We start from the raw sequence: 18,800 nt of genomic DNA, 5'->3' as shown, positions 1-18,800 counted from the left end.
AAAGCTGCCAAACACTCCTTGTATGTTAACCCCTTCATTCCCCAAATTATCCTCGTGAACCTCCTCTGGACACTCTCCAATGCGGCCTGACTAGTGTCTTATAAGCTTCAGCATTATATCCTCGTTTTTATATTCTATTCCCCTTGAAATAAATGCCAACATTGCATTTGCCTTCTTTACCACAGACTCAGCCTGTGAATTAAACTTCTGGGAGTCATTTACCACAAAGCCATCAATTCCACTATCAAAATCACTGACAAACAATGTGAAAATTAGCAGTCCCAATACTGACCCCTGAGGACCAGCACTAGTCACTGGTAGTCAACCAGAAAAGGCCCCTTTATTCCAACTTGCTGCCCCTGCCTGTCAGCCATGCATCTATCCATGCCAATACACCTCCTCCAACACCATTGGACTTTATCTTAAGTAGCCTTGTGAAGCATCCTATCAATTACTTTCTGAAAATCTAAGTAAACGACATCCACTGCCTCTCCTTAGTCCACCCTGCTTGTTACTTCTTTGAAGAGTTCTAACAGATTTGTCAGGTAAAATTTCCCTTTACAGAAACCATGCTGACTTTGACTTATTTTATCATTAGTCTCCCATGTACCCTGAAACCTCGTCCTTAATAATGAACTCCAACACTTTCCCAACTATTGAAGTTAGGTTAACTGGCCAATAATTTCCTCTCTTTCGTCTTCCTCCCTTTTTAAAGAGTGAGTGACATTTGCAATCTGCCAGTCCTCCAGGACCATGCCAGAATGAAGTGATTCTTGAAAGATTATAACCAATGCATCTGTTATCTCTTCAGCAGCTTTTCTCAGGACTTCGGGATATAGTCCATCTAGTTCAGGTGACTTATCCACCTCCCATATTTTTCTTTGTAATAACAATGGTACTCCTCCTCCCTGACACTCACAGACCTCTGGCATACAACTATTGTCTTCCACAGTAAAGACTGAAAGAAAGTACTTATTAAGTACTTCTTCGAGCCCACTTCTTCGGTAGGGACTCTCCCACCCCCACTGATGACCCATTCTCCCGTCTCCAACCCTCCTCCTCCTCATGGAATCCCCGCCCAGGACTTCTGCCCGCCCTGGATCTGTTCTTCTCTAATTGCAGTCGGGACATTAACCGTCTCAACTTCACCACCCCTTGCTCCAATTCCAACCTTACCCCCTCTGAACGCTTTGCTCTCCATTCCCTCTGCAACAGTCCCAACCTTACCATTAAACCCGCTGATAAGGGGGGGTGCTGTTGTCGTCTGGCGCACCGACCTGTACATAGTGGAGGCACAACGGCAACTCGCTGACACCTCCTGTTATCTACCCCTGGACCATGACCCCACTAGGGAGCACCAGTCCATTGTCTCCCAAACCATTTCTGTTCTCATCAGCTCGGGAAATCTCCCATCCACTGCCACACCCCGCAATTCCCGTTCCTACCTCCTACCTAAGATTCACAAAGCTGCCTGTCCAGGCAGACCCATCGTCTCTGCTTGCTCCTGCCCCATTGAACTCATTTCTGCCTATCTCAACTCTGTTTTATCTCCCCTTGTTCAATCCCTTCCCACCTATGTCCATGATACTTCCCATGCTTTACATCTCTGCAAAGATTTCAAGTTCCCTGGCCCCCACTGCCTCATTTTCACCATGGACATCCAGTCCCTATATACCTCTATCCGCCACCAGAAAGGTCTCCAAGCTTTCCGTTTCTTCCTGGATTCCAGACCCAGCCAGTCACCCTCTACAACCATTCTTCTCCGCCTCGCGGAATTGGTCCTTACCCTTAACAATTTCTCCTTTGGCTCCTCCCACTTCCTTCAAACTAAAGGTGTAAACATGGGCACCGGCATGGGTCCTAGCTATGCCTGCCTTTTTGTCGGCCATGTGGAGCAATCTATGTTCCAAGCCTACACCGGTACCTGTCCTCCTCTTTTCTTGTGTTATATCGACGACTGCATCGGTGCTGCTTCCTGCACGCATGCTGAGCTGGTCGACTTCATTAACTTTGCCTCCAACTTTCAGCCCGCCCTCAAATTCACCTGGTCTATTTCCGACACCTCCCTCCCCTTTCTAGATCTTTCTGTTTCTATCTCTGGAGACAGCCTATCCACTGATGTCTACTACAAACCTACTAACTCCCACAGCTACCTAGACTATTCCTCCTCCCACCCTGTCTCCTGCAAAAATGCTATCCCTTTCTCTCAATTCCTCCGCCGCATCTGCTCTCAGGATGAGGCCTTTCATTCTAGGACAAAGGAGATCTCTTCCTTTTTAAAGAAAGGGGCTTCCCTTCGTCCACTATCAACCCTGCCCTCCATTGCGTCTCCCGTATTTCACGCACCTCTGCCCTCACCCCAGCCCACCAGGGATAGAGTCCCCCGGTCCTCACCTATCACCCAACCAGCCTACTGATTCAATGCATAATCCTCCGTAACTTCCGCTACCTCCTACGTGATCTCACCACCAAACACATCTTCCCCTCCCCCCCCCCACTCTCGGCTTTCCGCAGGGATCGCTCCCTACACAACTCCCTTGTCCATTCATCCCCCCCCCCCCCCCCCCATCCCTCCCCACGGACCTTCCTCTGGGCAGTCATCCCTGCAAATGGAAGAAGTGCTACACTTCTGCCCCCACACTTCTTCCCTCACCACCATCCCAGGCCCCAGACAGTCCTTTCAGGTGAGGCACCACTTCACCTGCGAGTCAGCTGGGGTGATATACTGTATCCGGTGCTCCCGATATGGCCATTTATACATGGGGAGACCCGCCGCAGACTGGGAGACCGTTTTGCCGAACACCGGCGCTTGGTCCTCCAGCAGTGGCAGGATCTCCCTGTGGCCACACACTTCAATTCCACAGACCACTCCCACTCCGACATGTCTGTCCATGGCCTCCTCTACTGTCAAGATGAGGCAGCACGCAGGTCGATGGAGCAATACCTTCTCTCCCGCCTAGGTAGCCTCCTTCCTGCCGGCATGAACATCCAATTCACTGACCACCGTTGATACCTCTGCCCCCATCCCTTACCTCCATCCCTATCTATTATTTTAGTCTGGTTCTCTTTCTCTCTCTTTTTTCCCCCCCTCACTATAATCTCTCCCCCCAGCCCTACCTTTCTTTCTCTCTTATGTCCCATAATTCTCCAGCTCCCCCCCCAGCCCATTTCCCTCCAGCCTATCACTTCCCAGCTCTCTACTTTATCCCTCCCCCCTCGACCATCCCGTTATTTCACTCTTGATGAAGGGTTTCGGCCCGTAAAGTCGTTATTACCTCCTCCCATAGATGCTGTCTGGCCTGCTGAGTTCTGCCAGCATTTTGTGTTTTTTACTTACTAAGTTCATCTGCTATTTATTTGTCCTCCGTTACTACCCCACCAGCATCATTTTCCAGTGGTCCAATATCAACTCTCACTTCTCTTTTATTCTTTATATAGCTGAAAAATCTTTTAGGATCCTGCTTTATATTATTGGCTAGTTTGCCCTCATATTTCCCTTCTTGTATTTCTTAATAGTTTTTTTTACTTATCTTCTGTTGGATTTTAAAAGCTTCCCAATCATCCAACTTCCCGCTCGCTTTTTCTATCTTATATGCCTTTTTCTTGCCTTTTATGCCTAGCCCTGTCATTTGAGAACAACTTCTGTCCTGTGCCTTGTAAAATATTCTCAGAATCTTCAGCCACCTCTAATCTGCCTTCATCCCTGCTAGCATCCCCCTCCAATCCACCTGGGCAAGCTCCTCTCTCATGCCTCTGTAATTCCCTTTATTCCACTGCGATACTGACATATCTGGCTTGAACTTCTCCCTCTGAATTGTAGTATGAATTCAATCATATTATGATCACTGCCTCTTAAGGATTCTTTTATGTTAAGCTGACTAATAAAATCCAGGTTATTGCACAGCACCCAATCTAAGATAGCCTTTCCCTTAGTAGTCTCAAGCACAAGCTGCTCCAAAAAGCCATCTTGTTGGCATTCAACAAATTCCCTCTCTTGTGATCTGACACCAACCTGATTTTACCAATCCCCTTGAATTTTGAAGTTCCCTATTACAATTGTGACATTACCCTAGTAACATGCCTGTTCTATCTCCCTTTGCAATCTCAACCACACATCTTGACTATTATTTGGAGGCCTGTATATGATTCTCAATGTTTTTTTTACCTTGGAGTTTCTTAACTTCACCCACAAAGATTCAACATTCTCTGCTCCTATGTCACCTCTTACTAAAGATGTAATTCTGTCTCTTACTAACAGAGTCACACCACCACATTCAGTGCAAAGTATATCCTTTGATGTTAAACACCATACTATAACTTTCTTTCAGCCACAACTCATTGATGCCCACAGCATCATATCGACCAGTCTCTAATTGCACCACAAGTTCATCCACCTTATTCCAAATGCTATATGCATTTAAATAAACACATTTAGACTTGCATTCTTCTCCCTTATGGATTTAGCCTTTGTGGTACACAACTTAACTCTTGGCTCTGTATGCAGTTGTACTCAAATCATTAGCTTGACCTTCCTTACATTCATATTATATCATCTACTTGTAAACCTGCTGGCTCATCCTCAGCTTTATCATACTGGTTCCCTTCCCTTGGCCATATTAGTTTAAAGCACTCGCAACAGCTCTAGCAAACCTGGCCAGAAGGATTTTGGTCTCCCTCGCATTCAAGTGCAATGCATCCCTTTTGTACAAGTCGCACCTGCCCAAAAAGAGGACCCAATGATCCAGAAATCTGAATCCCTGCCCTCTGCTCCAATTCTCCAGCCATGCATTTATCAACCACCTCATTCTATTCCTGTCCTTACTATCACATGGCACAGGCAGCAATCCCACAATTCACAATATTCTGGAAAGGGACGGTGAGCAGCCAGAAATCGTGGTACATATTGGTACCAACGACAGGTAGAAAAAGGGAGGGGATCCTGAAAACAGAATACAGGGAGTTTGGAAGGAAGCTGAGAAACAGGACCTCAAGGGTAGTTTCAGGATCTCCTCCTTTTTTCTACCTAAGTCGTTGGTACCAATATGTACCACGACTTCTGGCTGCTCACCGTCCCTTTCCAGAATATTGTGAATCCATTCAGAAACATTGTGGACCTTGGCACCTAGGAGGCCAACTACCATTCATGTTTCCTTTTCGTGTCCACAGAATTGCCTAACTGTCCCCTCGTTATAGAGTCCCCTAATACTGCTGCCATTCTCTTCACTTTCCTACCCTTCTGAGCCACAGGGCCAGACTCTGTGCCAGAGGCATGGCAACTATTGATTCCTTGTTTCTCCACCCTCCTCTCCCCCCCCCCCCCACAACAGTACTCAAAATCAAGTACTTAATGTTGAGGGGTATGGCTACAGGGGTGCTCTCAACTATCTGACGTTCTCTTTCCTGACAGTCACCCATTTATCTGTCTCCTGCTGCCTTGGCATGGCTACATCCCTGTAGCTCCTGTCTATCACTGCTTCACTTACCCTAACAAGCTGAAGGTCATCGAGCTTGCAGCTCCTGTTCCCTAACACGGTCTTTAAGGAGCTGTATCTCAATGCACCTGGTGTAAATGTGGCCACTGGGGAGGCTGGGAGTCTCCTGGAAATCCCACAACTGACGCCCAATACAGAACACTGGCCCTGCAGACAAGAATTAATTCAGAACTATAATTCTGGAATATATCACAGCTAATATTTGAAATGTGATTATTCTTGTTCATGCAATTAGTTTATGCATATTTATACATTTTTTCAAGTTTTTGCAAGCAGCATTGAGAAGATGAATGGTGAATTTTGATTTTGGAAATGCAGGTCATGGGAGAACTCTGCTAAGAGAGTGCATTGAAAAATTTAGTAATAACCAAGATGGATAGGTTTGGTCTTTGGTTTAACATTTCAAGGACATCACCTAATCATTTCCATCAAGGAGGAGGTACAGGAGTTTGAAGATGCACACTCAACGTTTTTGGAACAGCTTCTTCCCCTCTGCAAGCAAATTTCTGAACTGCCCATGAACATCACCTCACTATTTTGCTCACATTTTGCACTTTTCTGATTTCTCTTATTGTAAATTAGAGTAATTTTTTATATATCTGGGGTGCCTAGGGGTGTCTCGTGTAGCAACAGAACTCTCAATGGATACAATTAAATATTTTTGTTTCAGCGTGATAGAGCTAAAAAGCACAACTGCTTCCAAGGTCAGTACAGTCAACAAAAATGTCTTAATGCATTTAAATGAATTATTACTACTTAAAACTGCCGGAAACAATGCTGATTGTGGATGCATTCGTCCTCGTAGGATTCCACACAGGAAGCGTGGCTGCAGGTCGGGGAAACAAGTGTGTTTTACTACACACTATCAGGATAGATCTATAGAGTCCCTCAGAAGCAGAGGTGGAGGAGTATGCCTCATAATCAACTCTCCTTGGTGCACAAATATATCAGTGTTGTCCCAATTCTGCTCACCAGACCTGGAATATCTGGTAGTTAAGTGCCGTTCTTTTTACCTACCACAGGAGATTGCTGGGATCATGTTAGTAGCAGTATACATTTCACCTCAGGCTAATGTCATTCAGGCTTTAGATGATCTGAGCAATGGGATCAACATGCACGAGGGCCAAGAAGGTATGGACAAGGGAAGCACAGAAGTGCCTGCAGGACTGCTTTGAATCGGTGGACTGGACTGTATTAAGGGATTCATCTTCAAACTTAGATGAGTATGCTGCAGTTTTTGCCAACTTCATTAATATCTGTGTGGATGAATGTGTATATCTACAAAGATTTACTGTTGTTACGAACCCAGTAACTGGGTATCTTACCAGCAAAGATGGGAGTATCCGTTGAAGTCTGATGATACTATTTTTAACATTATTAGTAAAAATACACAAAAATAATATCAATGCAAATATACAGATAATATACGACATCAATACTAAACCTAAAAGTGCGGGTATAATAATAATCAATAAGAAATAAGCTCTATCGTTGTCTAGGGGATAATGAATTGTCGGATGGAAATATAAAGTTCAGTTCATGCAGGCTGCGGTAGTTGCTGATCACTGTGTTGCAATTGTTGGAGAGAGAGAGTAACTTGCCGACTTTCCTTTTACGATCTTGTTCCGTCGATGCGTTGTTATTGTGGCCATTCACGTATGACCTCTCCGTCCTTTAGCTAGACCGTTCCGTGGAGGACTCATCACCCAGGCAAGGGTGGACACACACACAATCCCCCACCGGTCTCGTAGCGTCTCTCCTGGTGCGTCTGAGGGGTGCTCCCCAGACCCTACTTTTACCCCACTCACGGGGTCTCAGGTGTCAGTCAGGTTGGGATGATGCAATCCCTCAACCAGACCACTCTGGTTGCCCCCTGAGGGGTTTCAATGAATAGAACAGTACTCAATACGCAATTCCTTCTTCAAGAGACAATAGCAGTAATCTCTCTCTCATTACTGACATGCTGTGTATCTCTCTCATTTCCTGGGTATCAGACCCGAAATAATAGCGATTTTGCAATTCTCAAAAAAGGGGGAGGGGCGACTTTGCACTCTTCTGCCCATCAGAGTTGCTTCTCATTCTTAACACTGTACATTCCCAAACCAAAAGCTGTGGATGAACCAGGAGGTACATCATTTGTGGAAAGCTAGATCTGTGGCATTCAAGACTAGTGACCCAGGCCTGTACCAGAAAATAGATATGATTTGCAGAGGAATATTTCAAGGGTAAAGAGACAATTTCGAACAAGGTTAGAGGCGACATCGGATATACGACAACTCTGGCAGGGTTCGCAAGACATTACTTCCTACAAAGCAAAAACCAATAGCATGAATGGCAGCGATGATTCACTACCAGATGAATTCAACACCTTCTATGCCCGCTTCAAAACGGAGAATATAACTACAGCTGTGAAGATCCCTGCTGCACCTGATGACTGTGTGATCTCTGTCTCAGAGGTCAGTGTTAGGCTGTCTTTAAAGAGAGTGAACACTCACAAAGCGGAAGGTCCCAATGGAGTACCTGGTAAGGCTCTGAAAACGTGTGCCAACCAACTGGCAGGAGCATTCAAGGACATTTTCAACCTCTCACCGCTACGGGCAGAACTTCCTCTTGCTTCTAAAAGGCAACAATTATATCACTACCTAAGAAGAATATTGTGTGCTGTCTTAATGACTATCGCCTAGTATCTCTCATGTCTACAGTGATGAAATGCTTTGACTAGACTGAACTCCTGCCTCAGCAAGGACCTGGACCCATTGCCACTTGCTTATGGCATCAATGGCAGACACAATCTCAATGGCTCTTCACAAGGCTTTACACCACCTGGACAACACAAGCACCTCTGTCAGGATGCTGTTCGACTACAGCTCAGCATTTAATACCATCATTCCCACAACCTTGATTGAGAACTTACAGAACCTGGGCCCCTGTAACTTTCTCTAATTGGATCCTCGACTTCCTCAACTTCAGTAAGACGAAAGAGCTGATTGTGGACTTCAGAAAGGGTAAGATAAAGGAACACTTACCAATTCTCAGAGGGATCAGAAGTGGAGAAAGTGAGCAGTTTCAAGTTCCTGGGTGTCAAGATCTCAGAGAATCTAACCTGATCCCAACCTATTGATGCAGTCATAAAGAAGGCAAGACAGCAACTATACTTCATTAGGGGTTTGAAGAGATTTGTTATGTCAACAAGTACACTCAAAAACTTCTATAGATGTACCGTGGAGAGCATTCTGACAGGCTGCATCACTGTCTGGTATGGGGGGGCTACGACACATGACCGAAAGAGGGTTGTAAATTTAGTTGGCTCCACCTTGGGTACTAGCCTACAGAGTACCCAGGACATCTTCAAGGAGTGGTATCTCAGGAAGGCTGCATACATTATTAAGGACCCCCAACACTGAGGGCATGCCTTTTTCTCACTGTTACCATTAGGTAGAAGGTACAGAAGCCTGAAGGCAAACACTCAGCAATTCGGGAATAGCTTCTTCCCCTCTGCCATCCAATTCCTAAATAGACATTGAACCCTTGAACACAACCCTACTTTTTGTTAATATATATTCTGTTTTTGCACAATTTTTAATCTATTCAATAAATGTATACTATTATTTATTTTTTCTTTTATATTATGTATTGAATTGAACTGCTGCTAAGTTAACAAATTTCATAACACATGCCAGTGATAATAAATCTGATTCTGATATTTCATTTTACTGTTGCTGCTTAACAAACTTTATGATATATGTCAGTGGTGATAAACCTCATTCTGATTCAATGTGACTATCCATATTATTGGCCAGAATAACAACTTTGTTAACCATTCAAAGCCTGAGACAAAAGCTGTAAGTATTATCGAATGAATCTGAGGTGATATTGTTGTCAAATGGGCCAAACTGTTGATATTACTGGTCCAACAGTTAGTGTTGGTTTTTCAATTAAGAATGATGACATGGCTGTTCTGCTGTACCACTAATTTATTTGACATGATAAGTCTGAGTTAGTCTGACTTGTCAGCTATCTGCTTTTATTATTGTGTAATTAATTTAATTCAAATTTAATCTGGTTGCTCTACTATTTCTGAAACCTTTGTAAGATACAGGTTGCTGTTACATTTTCCTTGATCGTAGTGATTTATCAAGTGCAGAGTCAGGTCAATAGGGTGTAATTTCTTTTCAACAATACCTAACCACCTGTATTTTTTCTCTGTTTATATATGGAAATAGAAAATAAAAGATTTTTTTATAATTGTAGTAGCTACTCAAGACTTGTTAAGAGCACAGTCGTATTTAAAGTATATGTAATATTTGACCAAATATGGACACTGTTTTCAATATATTAAATAATGTTAGTTTTTACTTCACAAGAAAAAGTGTATTACATTGGGCTATGTTAAGTGCTATTAGCTGTTGCGTCAGCACTTGCATGTTTGAAACCATTCTGAAGCATTAAGTCAACAAACGTAATGATTTGGTTATTTTTTCCTTTTTCAGAGTTCTGGAATTGAGACCTTAGTTGAAGAACTTTGCTCCAAATTGAAAGAACTGCAGAATAAGCAAAAAGGTATGTTTTTCTCCAAGTTGAATGTCATTGTACAGTTTTTTAAAGATTTTGAGTATTCTCAATCATAGTTTTTGGAAAACCATTAGATAGGTATACAACAAAGATATAATCCATTTTGTCATGTTCAAGATCCTAGGATAAGTTCCCATGATGTTATTAGAGTTCATTACAAAATTAATGTACAAAATCAGAGGTTGTTTCATAGTTAATTCAAATGTTAATATAGCTCCTAGAAAGTTTTAACATTAGCCTGCTTTGCTGATCCTAAAGTACTAATTCATTTCCAATGAGCATTCAAGTACAAACCATGAAATAATGTGAAGCAATCAGTAATTCATTTTAGTATTATACGGGCGATTCTCCATGGAGAACTTTTGAAAATAACTGATTAATCTCTTTGTAGTGCAAAGAAAGATGTTAGTTTGGGGCACTCTGACATTACCACCTTTCAAATTCATAGAATGCAGGTTCATAACCCAAGGGATTGAGAGTACTTTAACACTTGATCAGCTAGATCAAAACTGACGGGTAATTTTTAACACTGTGCATGACTGAACTGAAAATTGTCAATGAGTTTCAATGATAATAAAGATAAAACAAAATGTTAGAGGAACTCAGCAGGCGAGTCAACGTTTTGGGCTGAGACCCTTCTTCAGTACTGAAAAGGAAGGGCAAAGAGGAAGGATGCTGGAATAAAAAGGTGGAGGGAGGGGAAGGAAGATAGAAGGTGATAGGTGAAGTTAGGTGGGTGGGAAAGGTAAAGGTCTGGAGAAGAAAGAATCTGATAGAGAGGAGAGTGGACCATAGCAGAAAGGGAAGGAGGAGGGGACCCAGAGGGAAGTGATAGGTAGCGGAGAAGAGCAAAAGGCCAGAGTGCAGAATAGAAGAGGAGGAAAGGGGGAGGTATTATTTTACCAAAGGGAGAAATCAATATTCATGCCATCAGGTTGATGCTACCTGCACAGAATATATGGTGTTGCTCCTCCACCCTGAGGGGGCTTTATCTTGGCACAAAAGGAGGCCATACACCACCATGTCAGAATTTGAAAAAGAATTAAAATATTTGGCCACTGGGAAGTTCCACTTTTGGCAGATGGACAAGAAATGCACGATGAAGCATACTCCATTTTAGGATGGGGGTCTCACCAATGTAAGGGAGGCATCATCGGGAACATTGGACATAATAGAAAACCTCTGCAGATTTGCAGATGAAGGAGGGGATGTATGGTCAAATGTATTACTTAGGCCACTTGCAGGGCTAAGTGCTGAGAGGGAGATTAGTCGGGAGGGATAAATGTACAAGGGAATCATGGAGGGAGCAATCCTAGCGGAAAATGGAGGAGGGGGATGTAAGGTCTTAGATTCCTTATAAGATGGTGAAAGTTGCGGAGGCTCCTAGGGAGGTAGGTAAGCATAAGAACAACACTTATCATGGAAGAATTTTCTTTCTCATGATATAGGAGTAATATCAATTTTTACACAAAAATCCATGTACTTTAATATAAATTTATAACAAATAATTCATAAAATGATATCTGTTTACACTCTAAAGTAGTTGCTGTAAATATGGAGCCAAGCTGCTGTTAACCTACCTGAGTAATATCTTGGAAATTTTGATGTGGGAAGTGTTCCTGTTACTGTGTCATTGGCAGGTACTGGCTGAAATAGATAAAGTACTGACAGTAAAATTTTAGACACCTGATAAGAATTGGTCTTGGTGAGATCCGAAAGAAAAGTACATCAAATGTTTTGCAATTGTATACCATTTTCATGATAGCAGGAAATCCCAATTAGCTTTACAACTAATGCTTTATAGTCATGAGACCATTAGTCGTTCCTATAATGTGGCAATTACAACAGCAAGCATATACAACCTCTAACAAATGACAGTGTCACAATGACCAGGAATTTGAGTTTATTAATAACAATGGGTGAGGATTAATACTGATCAAGACACAGAGAATTATTTCCTTGCAACAGTGAACTTGAAAGTTATTCTATCTGACCTGAATATTAGCTGTAAGTTTCAGAAATTGCAGTCACTTTGAAGTATATACATGAATTTGATGATCAAGCATGTTGCAGTATGGCTGTTAAGTTGTGATTTTAGTTATTGTGCTATATAGCGGATATTAATACAAATGAAAAGTGAAGGAGTTTGGGTTTAATGCACAAAAGCAAGCACACAGAAATTCTCAACTTTAAATGTATGAACCATGTCCAGCAAGTAGAAGAGATGTGGGGAATATATAACAGATTTTCTGAAAACATGTTTAGCATTTCTTTTGGAGTTTTTATAACATCCAGACTTGTTTTAAAACCAAAATTTATAATTCTAAGCCTAAAATGCTTGCACAAGGTGATAAAACCAAGCCATTAAGGTCTTTTCCTGTAAGGTTTTGTATATTTGGAGTTACAGGATCTTTAGGCAGTTACTGTTTGTAAGGTGAGCATTCATGCTAAGTAGAAATCAGGTTATTCAGGTTATTTCCATGTCTCAGCTCTCAAATACATTATGTTATTTATAATGTGGTCATCCAGCAGAATATTAAATGTATTGAGGAGCTCTACCTTCATTACTCTTTCAGATAGTTCCTGACCCGCACCAATCTTTGGACGAAAAAAATTCCATGGTTCCTATATATTTCCTTTACTTCAAATCTTTATGCCTTTTTTATGTCTCTTTCATAGGAAATGGCTTCTTCCTGTTCACGTTGTCCACACTTGATTTTATACACCTTGGCTAAATCTCTCCTTAGCGTACTTGGTTTCAAAGAAAACAGCACTTCCTAGTCTGTCCATTGATAGCTTCCCAACGGTTTTGCTTACTTTTAAGCACGCTACTAATACCTTACAATCTTCTGTCAATTTGCTCAGTGCCTTATTGAAGGACCCACAAGTAATAAATATTAACATCAGACCAGAGCTCTAAAATTAATGTTCAAAGGTATAAAGCAGCACAATTTTGCCTAATTTTGTGTTTCCATTTTATGTCATTCAAAGTAGAAAAAATAATAAAGAAAAAAAAAGATTATGGAATATTTGTCAATGCCAATTTGAATTTACTTGTCTTCTCTCTTACCAAATTACAGAAGAGAAACAAAATAGTAAGAAAGCAGAAGGATCTCAATCTCCTGAAATAATAGGATCTCCTTCTACCAAGGATCAGGTAGAAATGTATGTATATTCTTAGAATATTATTCTGCATTGGAAAACAGTTGACATATTGAAGCATACGATTGCTCTCTATTGTGGACAGAACACTGAAGCATTGCAAGAAAACTTTGTAATTTTTTTAACTTTGGAAAGAAAATGTACCAACTTTGTATAAGTCTATTATTATTGGATGGCTGATCAGTATTCCATCAGAAACTACTCTAATATTTAAAAAATGTTATTTACCAGATGAATTCAAAATTAATAGAGTTGATGTTAATTGACATTGATGTTTGACATTGATTTGCTAATAAATCAAACAAATATTATGTTTTTTTTCCATTTAGGTATTATGAAGCATTTCCACCTCTTTCTGAAAAGCCAATCTGTCTGCAAGAAATCATGACCGTGTGGAATAAGACCAAAGCTTGTTCATTTTCTGGTTCTTCTTCTTCATCTGCTGCTCCACAGACAAGCACTGATACATCATCTCCAAAAGAATGCAACAGTGAAGGTGAAGGTACTAGAGAGCGAACAAATGAGGCTTCCACTTTAACCAACAATCGAACATTCAGGAGAAGTAAAAAGGAAAAAGAAAATAGGCACAATAACAGCATGCCGGAAGAAAAACCCATAACAGGAAAGAAGATCAGACACAGGTCAGAAGGAAAGATCCGCCCTCGTTCATGGTCCTCTGGCTCCAGTGAAGCAGGCTCAAGCTCTAGTGGCAACCAATATGAGTTGAAAGGTTCCACAAAAGCGGTCAAAGTCCGACATAAGGTGAGAGAAACTTCTCGGAACAAAAAGGGGCGGAATGGACAGGTTAGGCTATCGCTGAAGTCTGTTGACAAAGATGATCGAAGAAGCACCTGTGGAAGCAGCAGCAGTGGACATACCAAGCAACTGTGCAAAAAAGGAAAAAAGTTTATGAAAGAAACAAGAAGGAAAACAAATGGCAACAATGGTGCTAAGGATCTTGGCAATGAAAATGGAAGGGAACAAGAATTTAAAGAAGAGCCATTGTGGTACACTGAACCAATTGCGGAATATTGGTTCCCTCCAAGTAGAAGAAGCAAGCTGGAAACTGCATACCGAAATAGTGTAGCTGCTAATGATACTGAATCTTTGACTTTGGAAGAGCTTTCGGAGACGATGCAGGGTCTTTGTATTAACAATAATTTTCAAACATACCTCGCTGCAGGTGCTTTCGTCGATGGTCACTTTGTTGAAATGCCTGCATTATTAGATGAGGCTAATGACCTCACTGGGACCTCAAGCTGTACTAATCCCAAGGACAGTGATATTTTAGATGATATGCATCTTTCAGAATTTACTCACTTCTATGAAGTAGATATTCATCAATCCATATTGGATCCTAGTGCCTCAAATTCATTGCAAGGAGAGAGTCGAATTTTAAGCATGATTCGACGGAAAAGTACAGAGCAAACTGATTTTGAGGCAGACTGTTGTATAGTATTAGATGGACTACAATTGTCGAGGGAAAGTGCAATATGGACAGATTCACAACCTTCTCTTGGTGCAGAAGGATTGCTCTTGCATGATCTTGCAAATATAGCTCAATTCTGGGAGTGCTCTAGCTCTGATGAAGCAGAGGGGGAAAGCTTCGCTGGGGAATCCCCTATTACTCTTTCTCCTATTGTGGATAACACGGTGTGTGATGCAAGTAGTAGTACTGGCAATCAAGAAGAACACTTTTCAGAAGCAAATGAAGGGTCAAGTTTAAACTCCAATTGTTTTTCTCTGTTTGAAGTGCAATATGATAACCCTGCTTCACCATTCTGTTTTGATGGGCTAAGTTTGGGAAATCAGAATAATGATATTGGAGGCTGGGCAGATTTGCCTGGGAAAGCACAGTCTCGTTTGCTTATATGGACCAAAAATAGTGCCTTTGATGAAAATGATCACTGCTCAAATCTTTCAACACGAACGTGCAGCCCATGGTCACATTCTGAAGAAACACGTTCAGATAATGAAGCCTCCTTTGGTATTCAGATGGAGGAGTCCACTAAATTTAATGCAGATGAGATTGATTGCATTGTTCCAGGCATTTCAACCAGCCTTCTTGATGAAGATCTATTAGATTTGTTGCATGAGGAGACACATTCGCAAACAGATGGAGCTTTACGAAACATAACAAATGTGGCTTTCAAGCAGAAATCTAAGTTGGAGTCTATTTGTGGAATTCAGTTGGAAGAAGAAGAAAATAAGGAGTATGAAACAACTGCAGAAATTTTCAAAGAGCAGCTGGCTAGTCATGGAGATAGCTATGACTCAGAAGTTATAAAAGACATTTGGACAGCCATAGCTGAAAATGATGCTGTAACAAAACTAGATGTAGAGAGATCAGAAGAGGACTTCTTTTCTGGTGAGGTGAATGGTTGCCATTGCTGTTGTTTGGACATGGCAATGAAACAAGACATTCTACAAGGGTCTCATGAAAAGGCAATACAGAGATCAGAATATCACTTATGGGAGTGCCAGGAAGAAAACTTGGAAGCCCAGGCTATTGCCACTGGGGAACTTGCAGACATAGATGTAGGTGATTACACTGCACCCTCCAAACCTTGGGATATTGGTGCTGACAAAGAAAGTGCTTTCATTCTTGGTGGAGTCTATGGAGAACTGACAACCTTTGACAATTGTGGAGACTGGGGAGTGGTTCCACCTGATCCTGCAAAAGGTACTTTATTACAATGTGCATCTTCAGATGTAGTGACCATAGCAGGTACAGATGTCTTCATGACTCCAGGAAGTAATTTTGCTCCTGGCCATAAACCTTTGTGGAGATCTTGTGCTTCATTCACACATTGTGATCAAATGAGAAAAGGAGAAGACAAGTTAAATACTGAGTTCTCATTAATCTTCCATGAAGATTTATTTGGGAATTGCAGTAATTATCAGAACCAGGAGCCTGGTGTTGAGTACTCATTTTCCTCCTTTGACCTGAACAATCCTTTCTCGCAAGTTCTTCATGTGGAATGTTCATTTGAATCTGAAAGGCTTGCAACATTCAGTCCAAGCTTTAAACCCAAATCTATATTGTGTTCAGACTCGGAAAATGAAACATTTCATCCTAAAATATATAGTATTGACAAAACACAATATAGAGCTATTCGAATCTCACCACGGACTCATTTCCGACCTATACCTGCCTCTGAACTTTCACCAGGTGGAGGAAGTGAATCTGAATTTGAATCAGAAAAAGAGGAAGTTACCGTACCTATTCTGTCTCAGATAGATTTATTTGAGGATCCACAGGCTGATCTAAAGCCATTGGAAGAAGATGCTGAGCGAGAAGGACACTACTATGGAAAATCAGAGCTGGAATCGGGGAAATTTCTGCCTCGATTAAAAAAAGCTGGAATGGAAAAGAGTGCTCAGACTTCATTAGATTCTCATGAAGGGTCTGGCGGCCTTTTACTGTCAGAACAGCAGTGCCCGGAATGCCATTTAGAGGCATCAATGGGATGCACCAGTGTGAATAGTTGTGAAACGGATTTTGAGGAAAAGGTACCCTGTGATAAATTGGAAATGTTCCAGAATCGCACAATAAGCAGGAGCTTTTCTGGCTTTAGCGAGGGAACGTGTGTCACAGCAGCATCACTACAAGAGGTAAGAGTTACTATTGTTTTTATGAGTTTCTTTTAAAGGTTCAAAGGTCAAATTTAATGTCAGAGAAATGTATACAATATACATCCTGAAATGCTTTTTCTTCGCAAACATCCATAAAAACAGAGAAGTGCCCCAAAGAATGAACAACAGTTAAATGTGAAAACCCCAAAGGCACACCCAAGCTCCCCCCTCCCATGTGTAAGCAGCTGCAAACAACAATCCCCCTCCCCCCACTGGAAAAACAAAAAGCGCACCCGGTACTGGGCACGTGTGAGCTAAGTGATAAAGACACAGACCAAGGTTACCCCAGAGGCTTCACATTTCATCCGACATTAGACAAACCACAGGTTCTCTTGCTCCCTGACAAGGGAAAGGGAGGTATTCCCCATTTTCACAACGAGCGGGAGTGTATTCGCTATCAACATTATTATTAGAAGTTAGATTTTTCCAGTATTTCGAAAGTATTTTTATTGTGGAAAAAATAAGCAATAATTAACCTTTTGGGACAACCTCAATCAGTCAATCAATCTCACCAGTCAAATCAATCCCACATTTTCATATATTTGATTTGTCTTCAACTAATTGCATCAAATCAGAGGTTATGCTGTTGCAAAAAAGGTACTGATGCTTTGGAAGAATCTCTTTTAAGAGCTGTACTCAGTTAATGAAGTTGTTTACCTTATCTAATAGAGATGAATATTAGAGATTTTGCAGCCTTACAAGAGTGCCCTGGGCATGTGCATATAGAGGTAATCAAAGCTGGTCAGCTGTACTGTCGTATGTTCTATAGTTAGAGCCAAGCAATACAGAAATAAGATTCATTTTTGACATTGACAAAGCATTCTGTACAAAATGTGGTGACAAATAATGTTTTTGCAGTTGAAGTTGTAACTCGTTCCTTTGAATGACCGAATGAGGGCCTTCGTCGGTCAGAGGTGACCATGGATATTGCGTCCCAGTTGTCTAGATACACAAGTCTGTGCAGTATGATATGGAGAGCAAGCTGTTGCCCATGTAGCAAGCTCCCCCTCTGCACACATTTGATAAACCCAAAGGAACGGCAGAGATTGATCCAATTTAGTACCGGCAGTATCGCAAGAGCTGTCAGTCAACAATGAACTCAATGTAGGATTGCCTTAGGGACTCCCGTTCTGGATTTTCCCCTTGAGTTTTACTCCCAATGAATGAGTATAACCGCAAAGCAGTGGAGACTTGAGATCAGAGTTTTCCTTCTTCAAGATGAGCTACAAACCATGGCTAGTGAGCCCCATCTGCCCATTTATTCCTTTACATATGATAAATGCATGGTCTGTTTATAAAGAAACTAACCAGTAAAAATGATCATAAATTATGCATATATTGCAAGTTGATTTGAAGAGGATTTCATGCTTTGAGTTTGTAGAAGAAACTGAATAGATGAAATACATGTAATATGTTAATTTAAAAGCTTGACAGTTATTCATAAACCTGTTTTAAATCTCTAGGTTTGAGAAATCTTTTTTTCTGTAAATTTATAACTCATATAATTTATTCACTGATTGGAAAATTACAAATGTCACTCCACTCTTTAAGAAGGGAGGCAAAAGATGGAAATTCTAGGCCAGTTACCTTGTCTTCAGTCATTGGCAAGGTGTTAGTGTCCATTATTAAGGATGCCGTTTTGGTGTACTGGGAGGCACATGATCAAATAGGCTGAAATCAACATTGTTTCCTTAAGTGGAATATCATGCCTGATAATTGTGTTTGAATTCTTTGAGGAAGTAAAAGGCAGGATAGAGAGAGAATTTTCAGAAGGCCTTCAACAAAATATTGCACATGAAGTTGTTAAATGGTACACGAGCATAAATTGAAGATTGGATGACTGGCAAGAGGCGAAGAGTGGAATTAAAGGGGGCCTTTTCTGGTTGGCTGACAGTGACATGGTGTTGGTTTTTTTCACATGATATGAATGACAGAATT

At 41.4% G+C, this 18,800-nt stretch overlaps 1 protein-coding gene across 5 annotated transcripts in view; it reads left to right on the top strand.

Moving 5' to 3' along the window:
• Positions 1-18,800, top strand: part of kiaa0232 (KIAA0232 ortholog) — a 133,869-nt gene that overhangs the window by 75,996 nt on the left and 39,073 nt on the right. For all 5 annotated transcript variants that reach the window (XM_059965242.1, XM_059965243.1, XM_059965244.1 and 2 more), the window contains 3 exons: positions 9,983-10,052; positions 13,145-13,229; positions 13,556-16,841. In XM_059965242.1, the coding sequence (XP_059821225.1) occupies positions 9,983-10,052; positions 13,145-13,229; positions 13,556-16,841 (3,441 nt within the window). The remainder of the gene's footprint in view (positions 1-9,982; positions 10,053-13,144; positions 13,230-13,555; positions 16,842-18,800) is intronic.

This window comes from Hypanus sabinus, chromosome 3, assembly GCF_030144855.1.
Source record: "Hypanus sabinus isolate sHypSab1 chromosome 3, sHypSab1.hap1, whole genome shotgun sequence".
NCBI classification, from domain to species: domain Eukaryota; kingdom Metazoa; phylum Chordata; class Chondrichthyes; order Myliobatiformes; family Dasyatidae; genus Hypanus; species Hypanus sabinus.
Note: the sequence above shows the minus strand (reverse complement) of the source record. Positions and strands in the feature narration are given on the sequence as shown.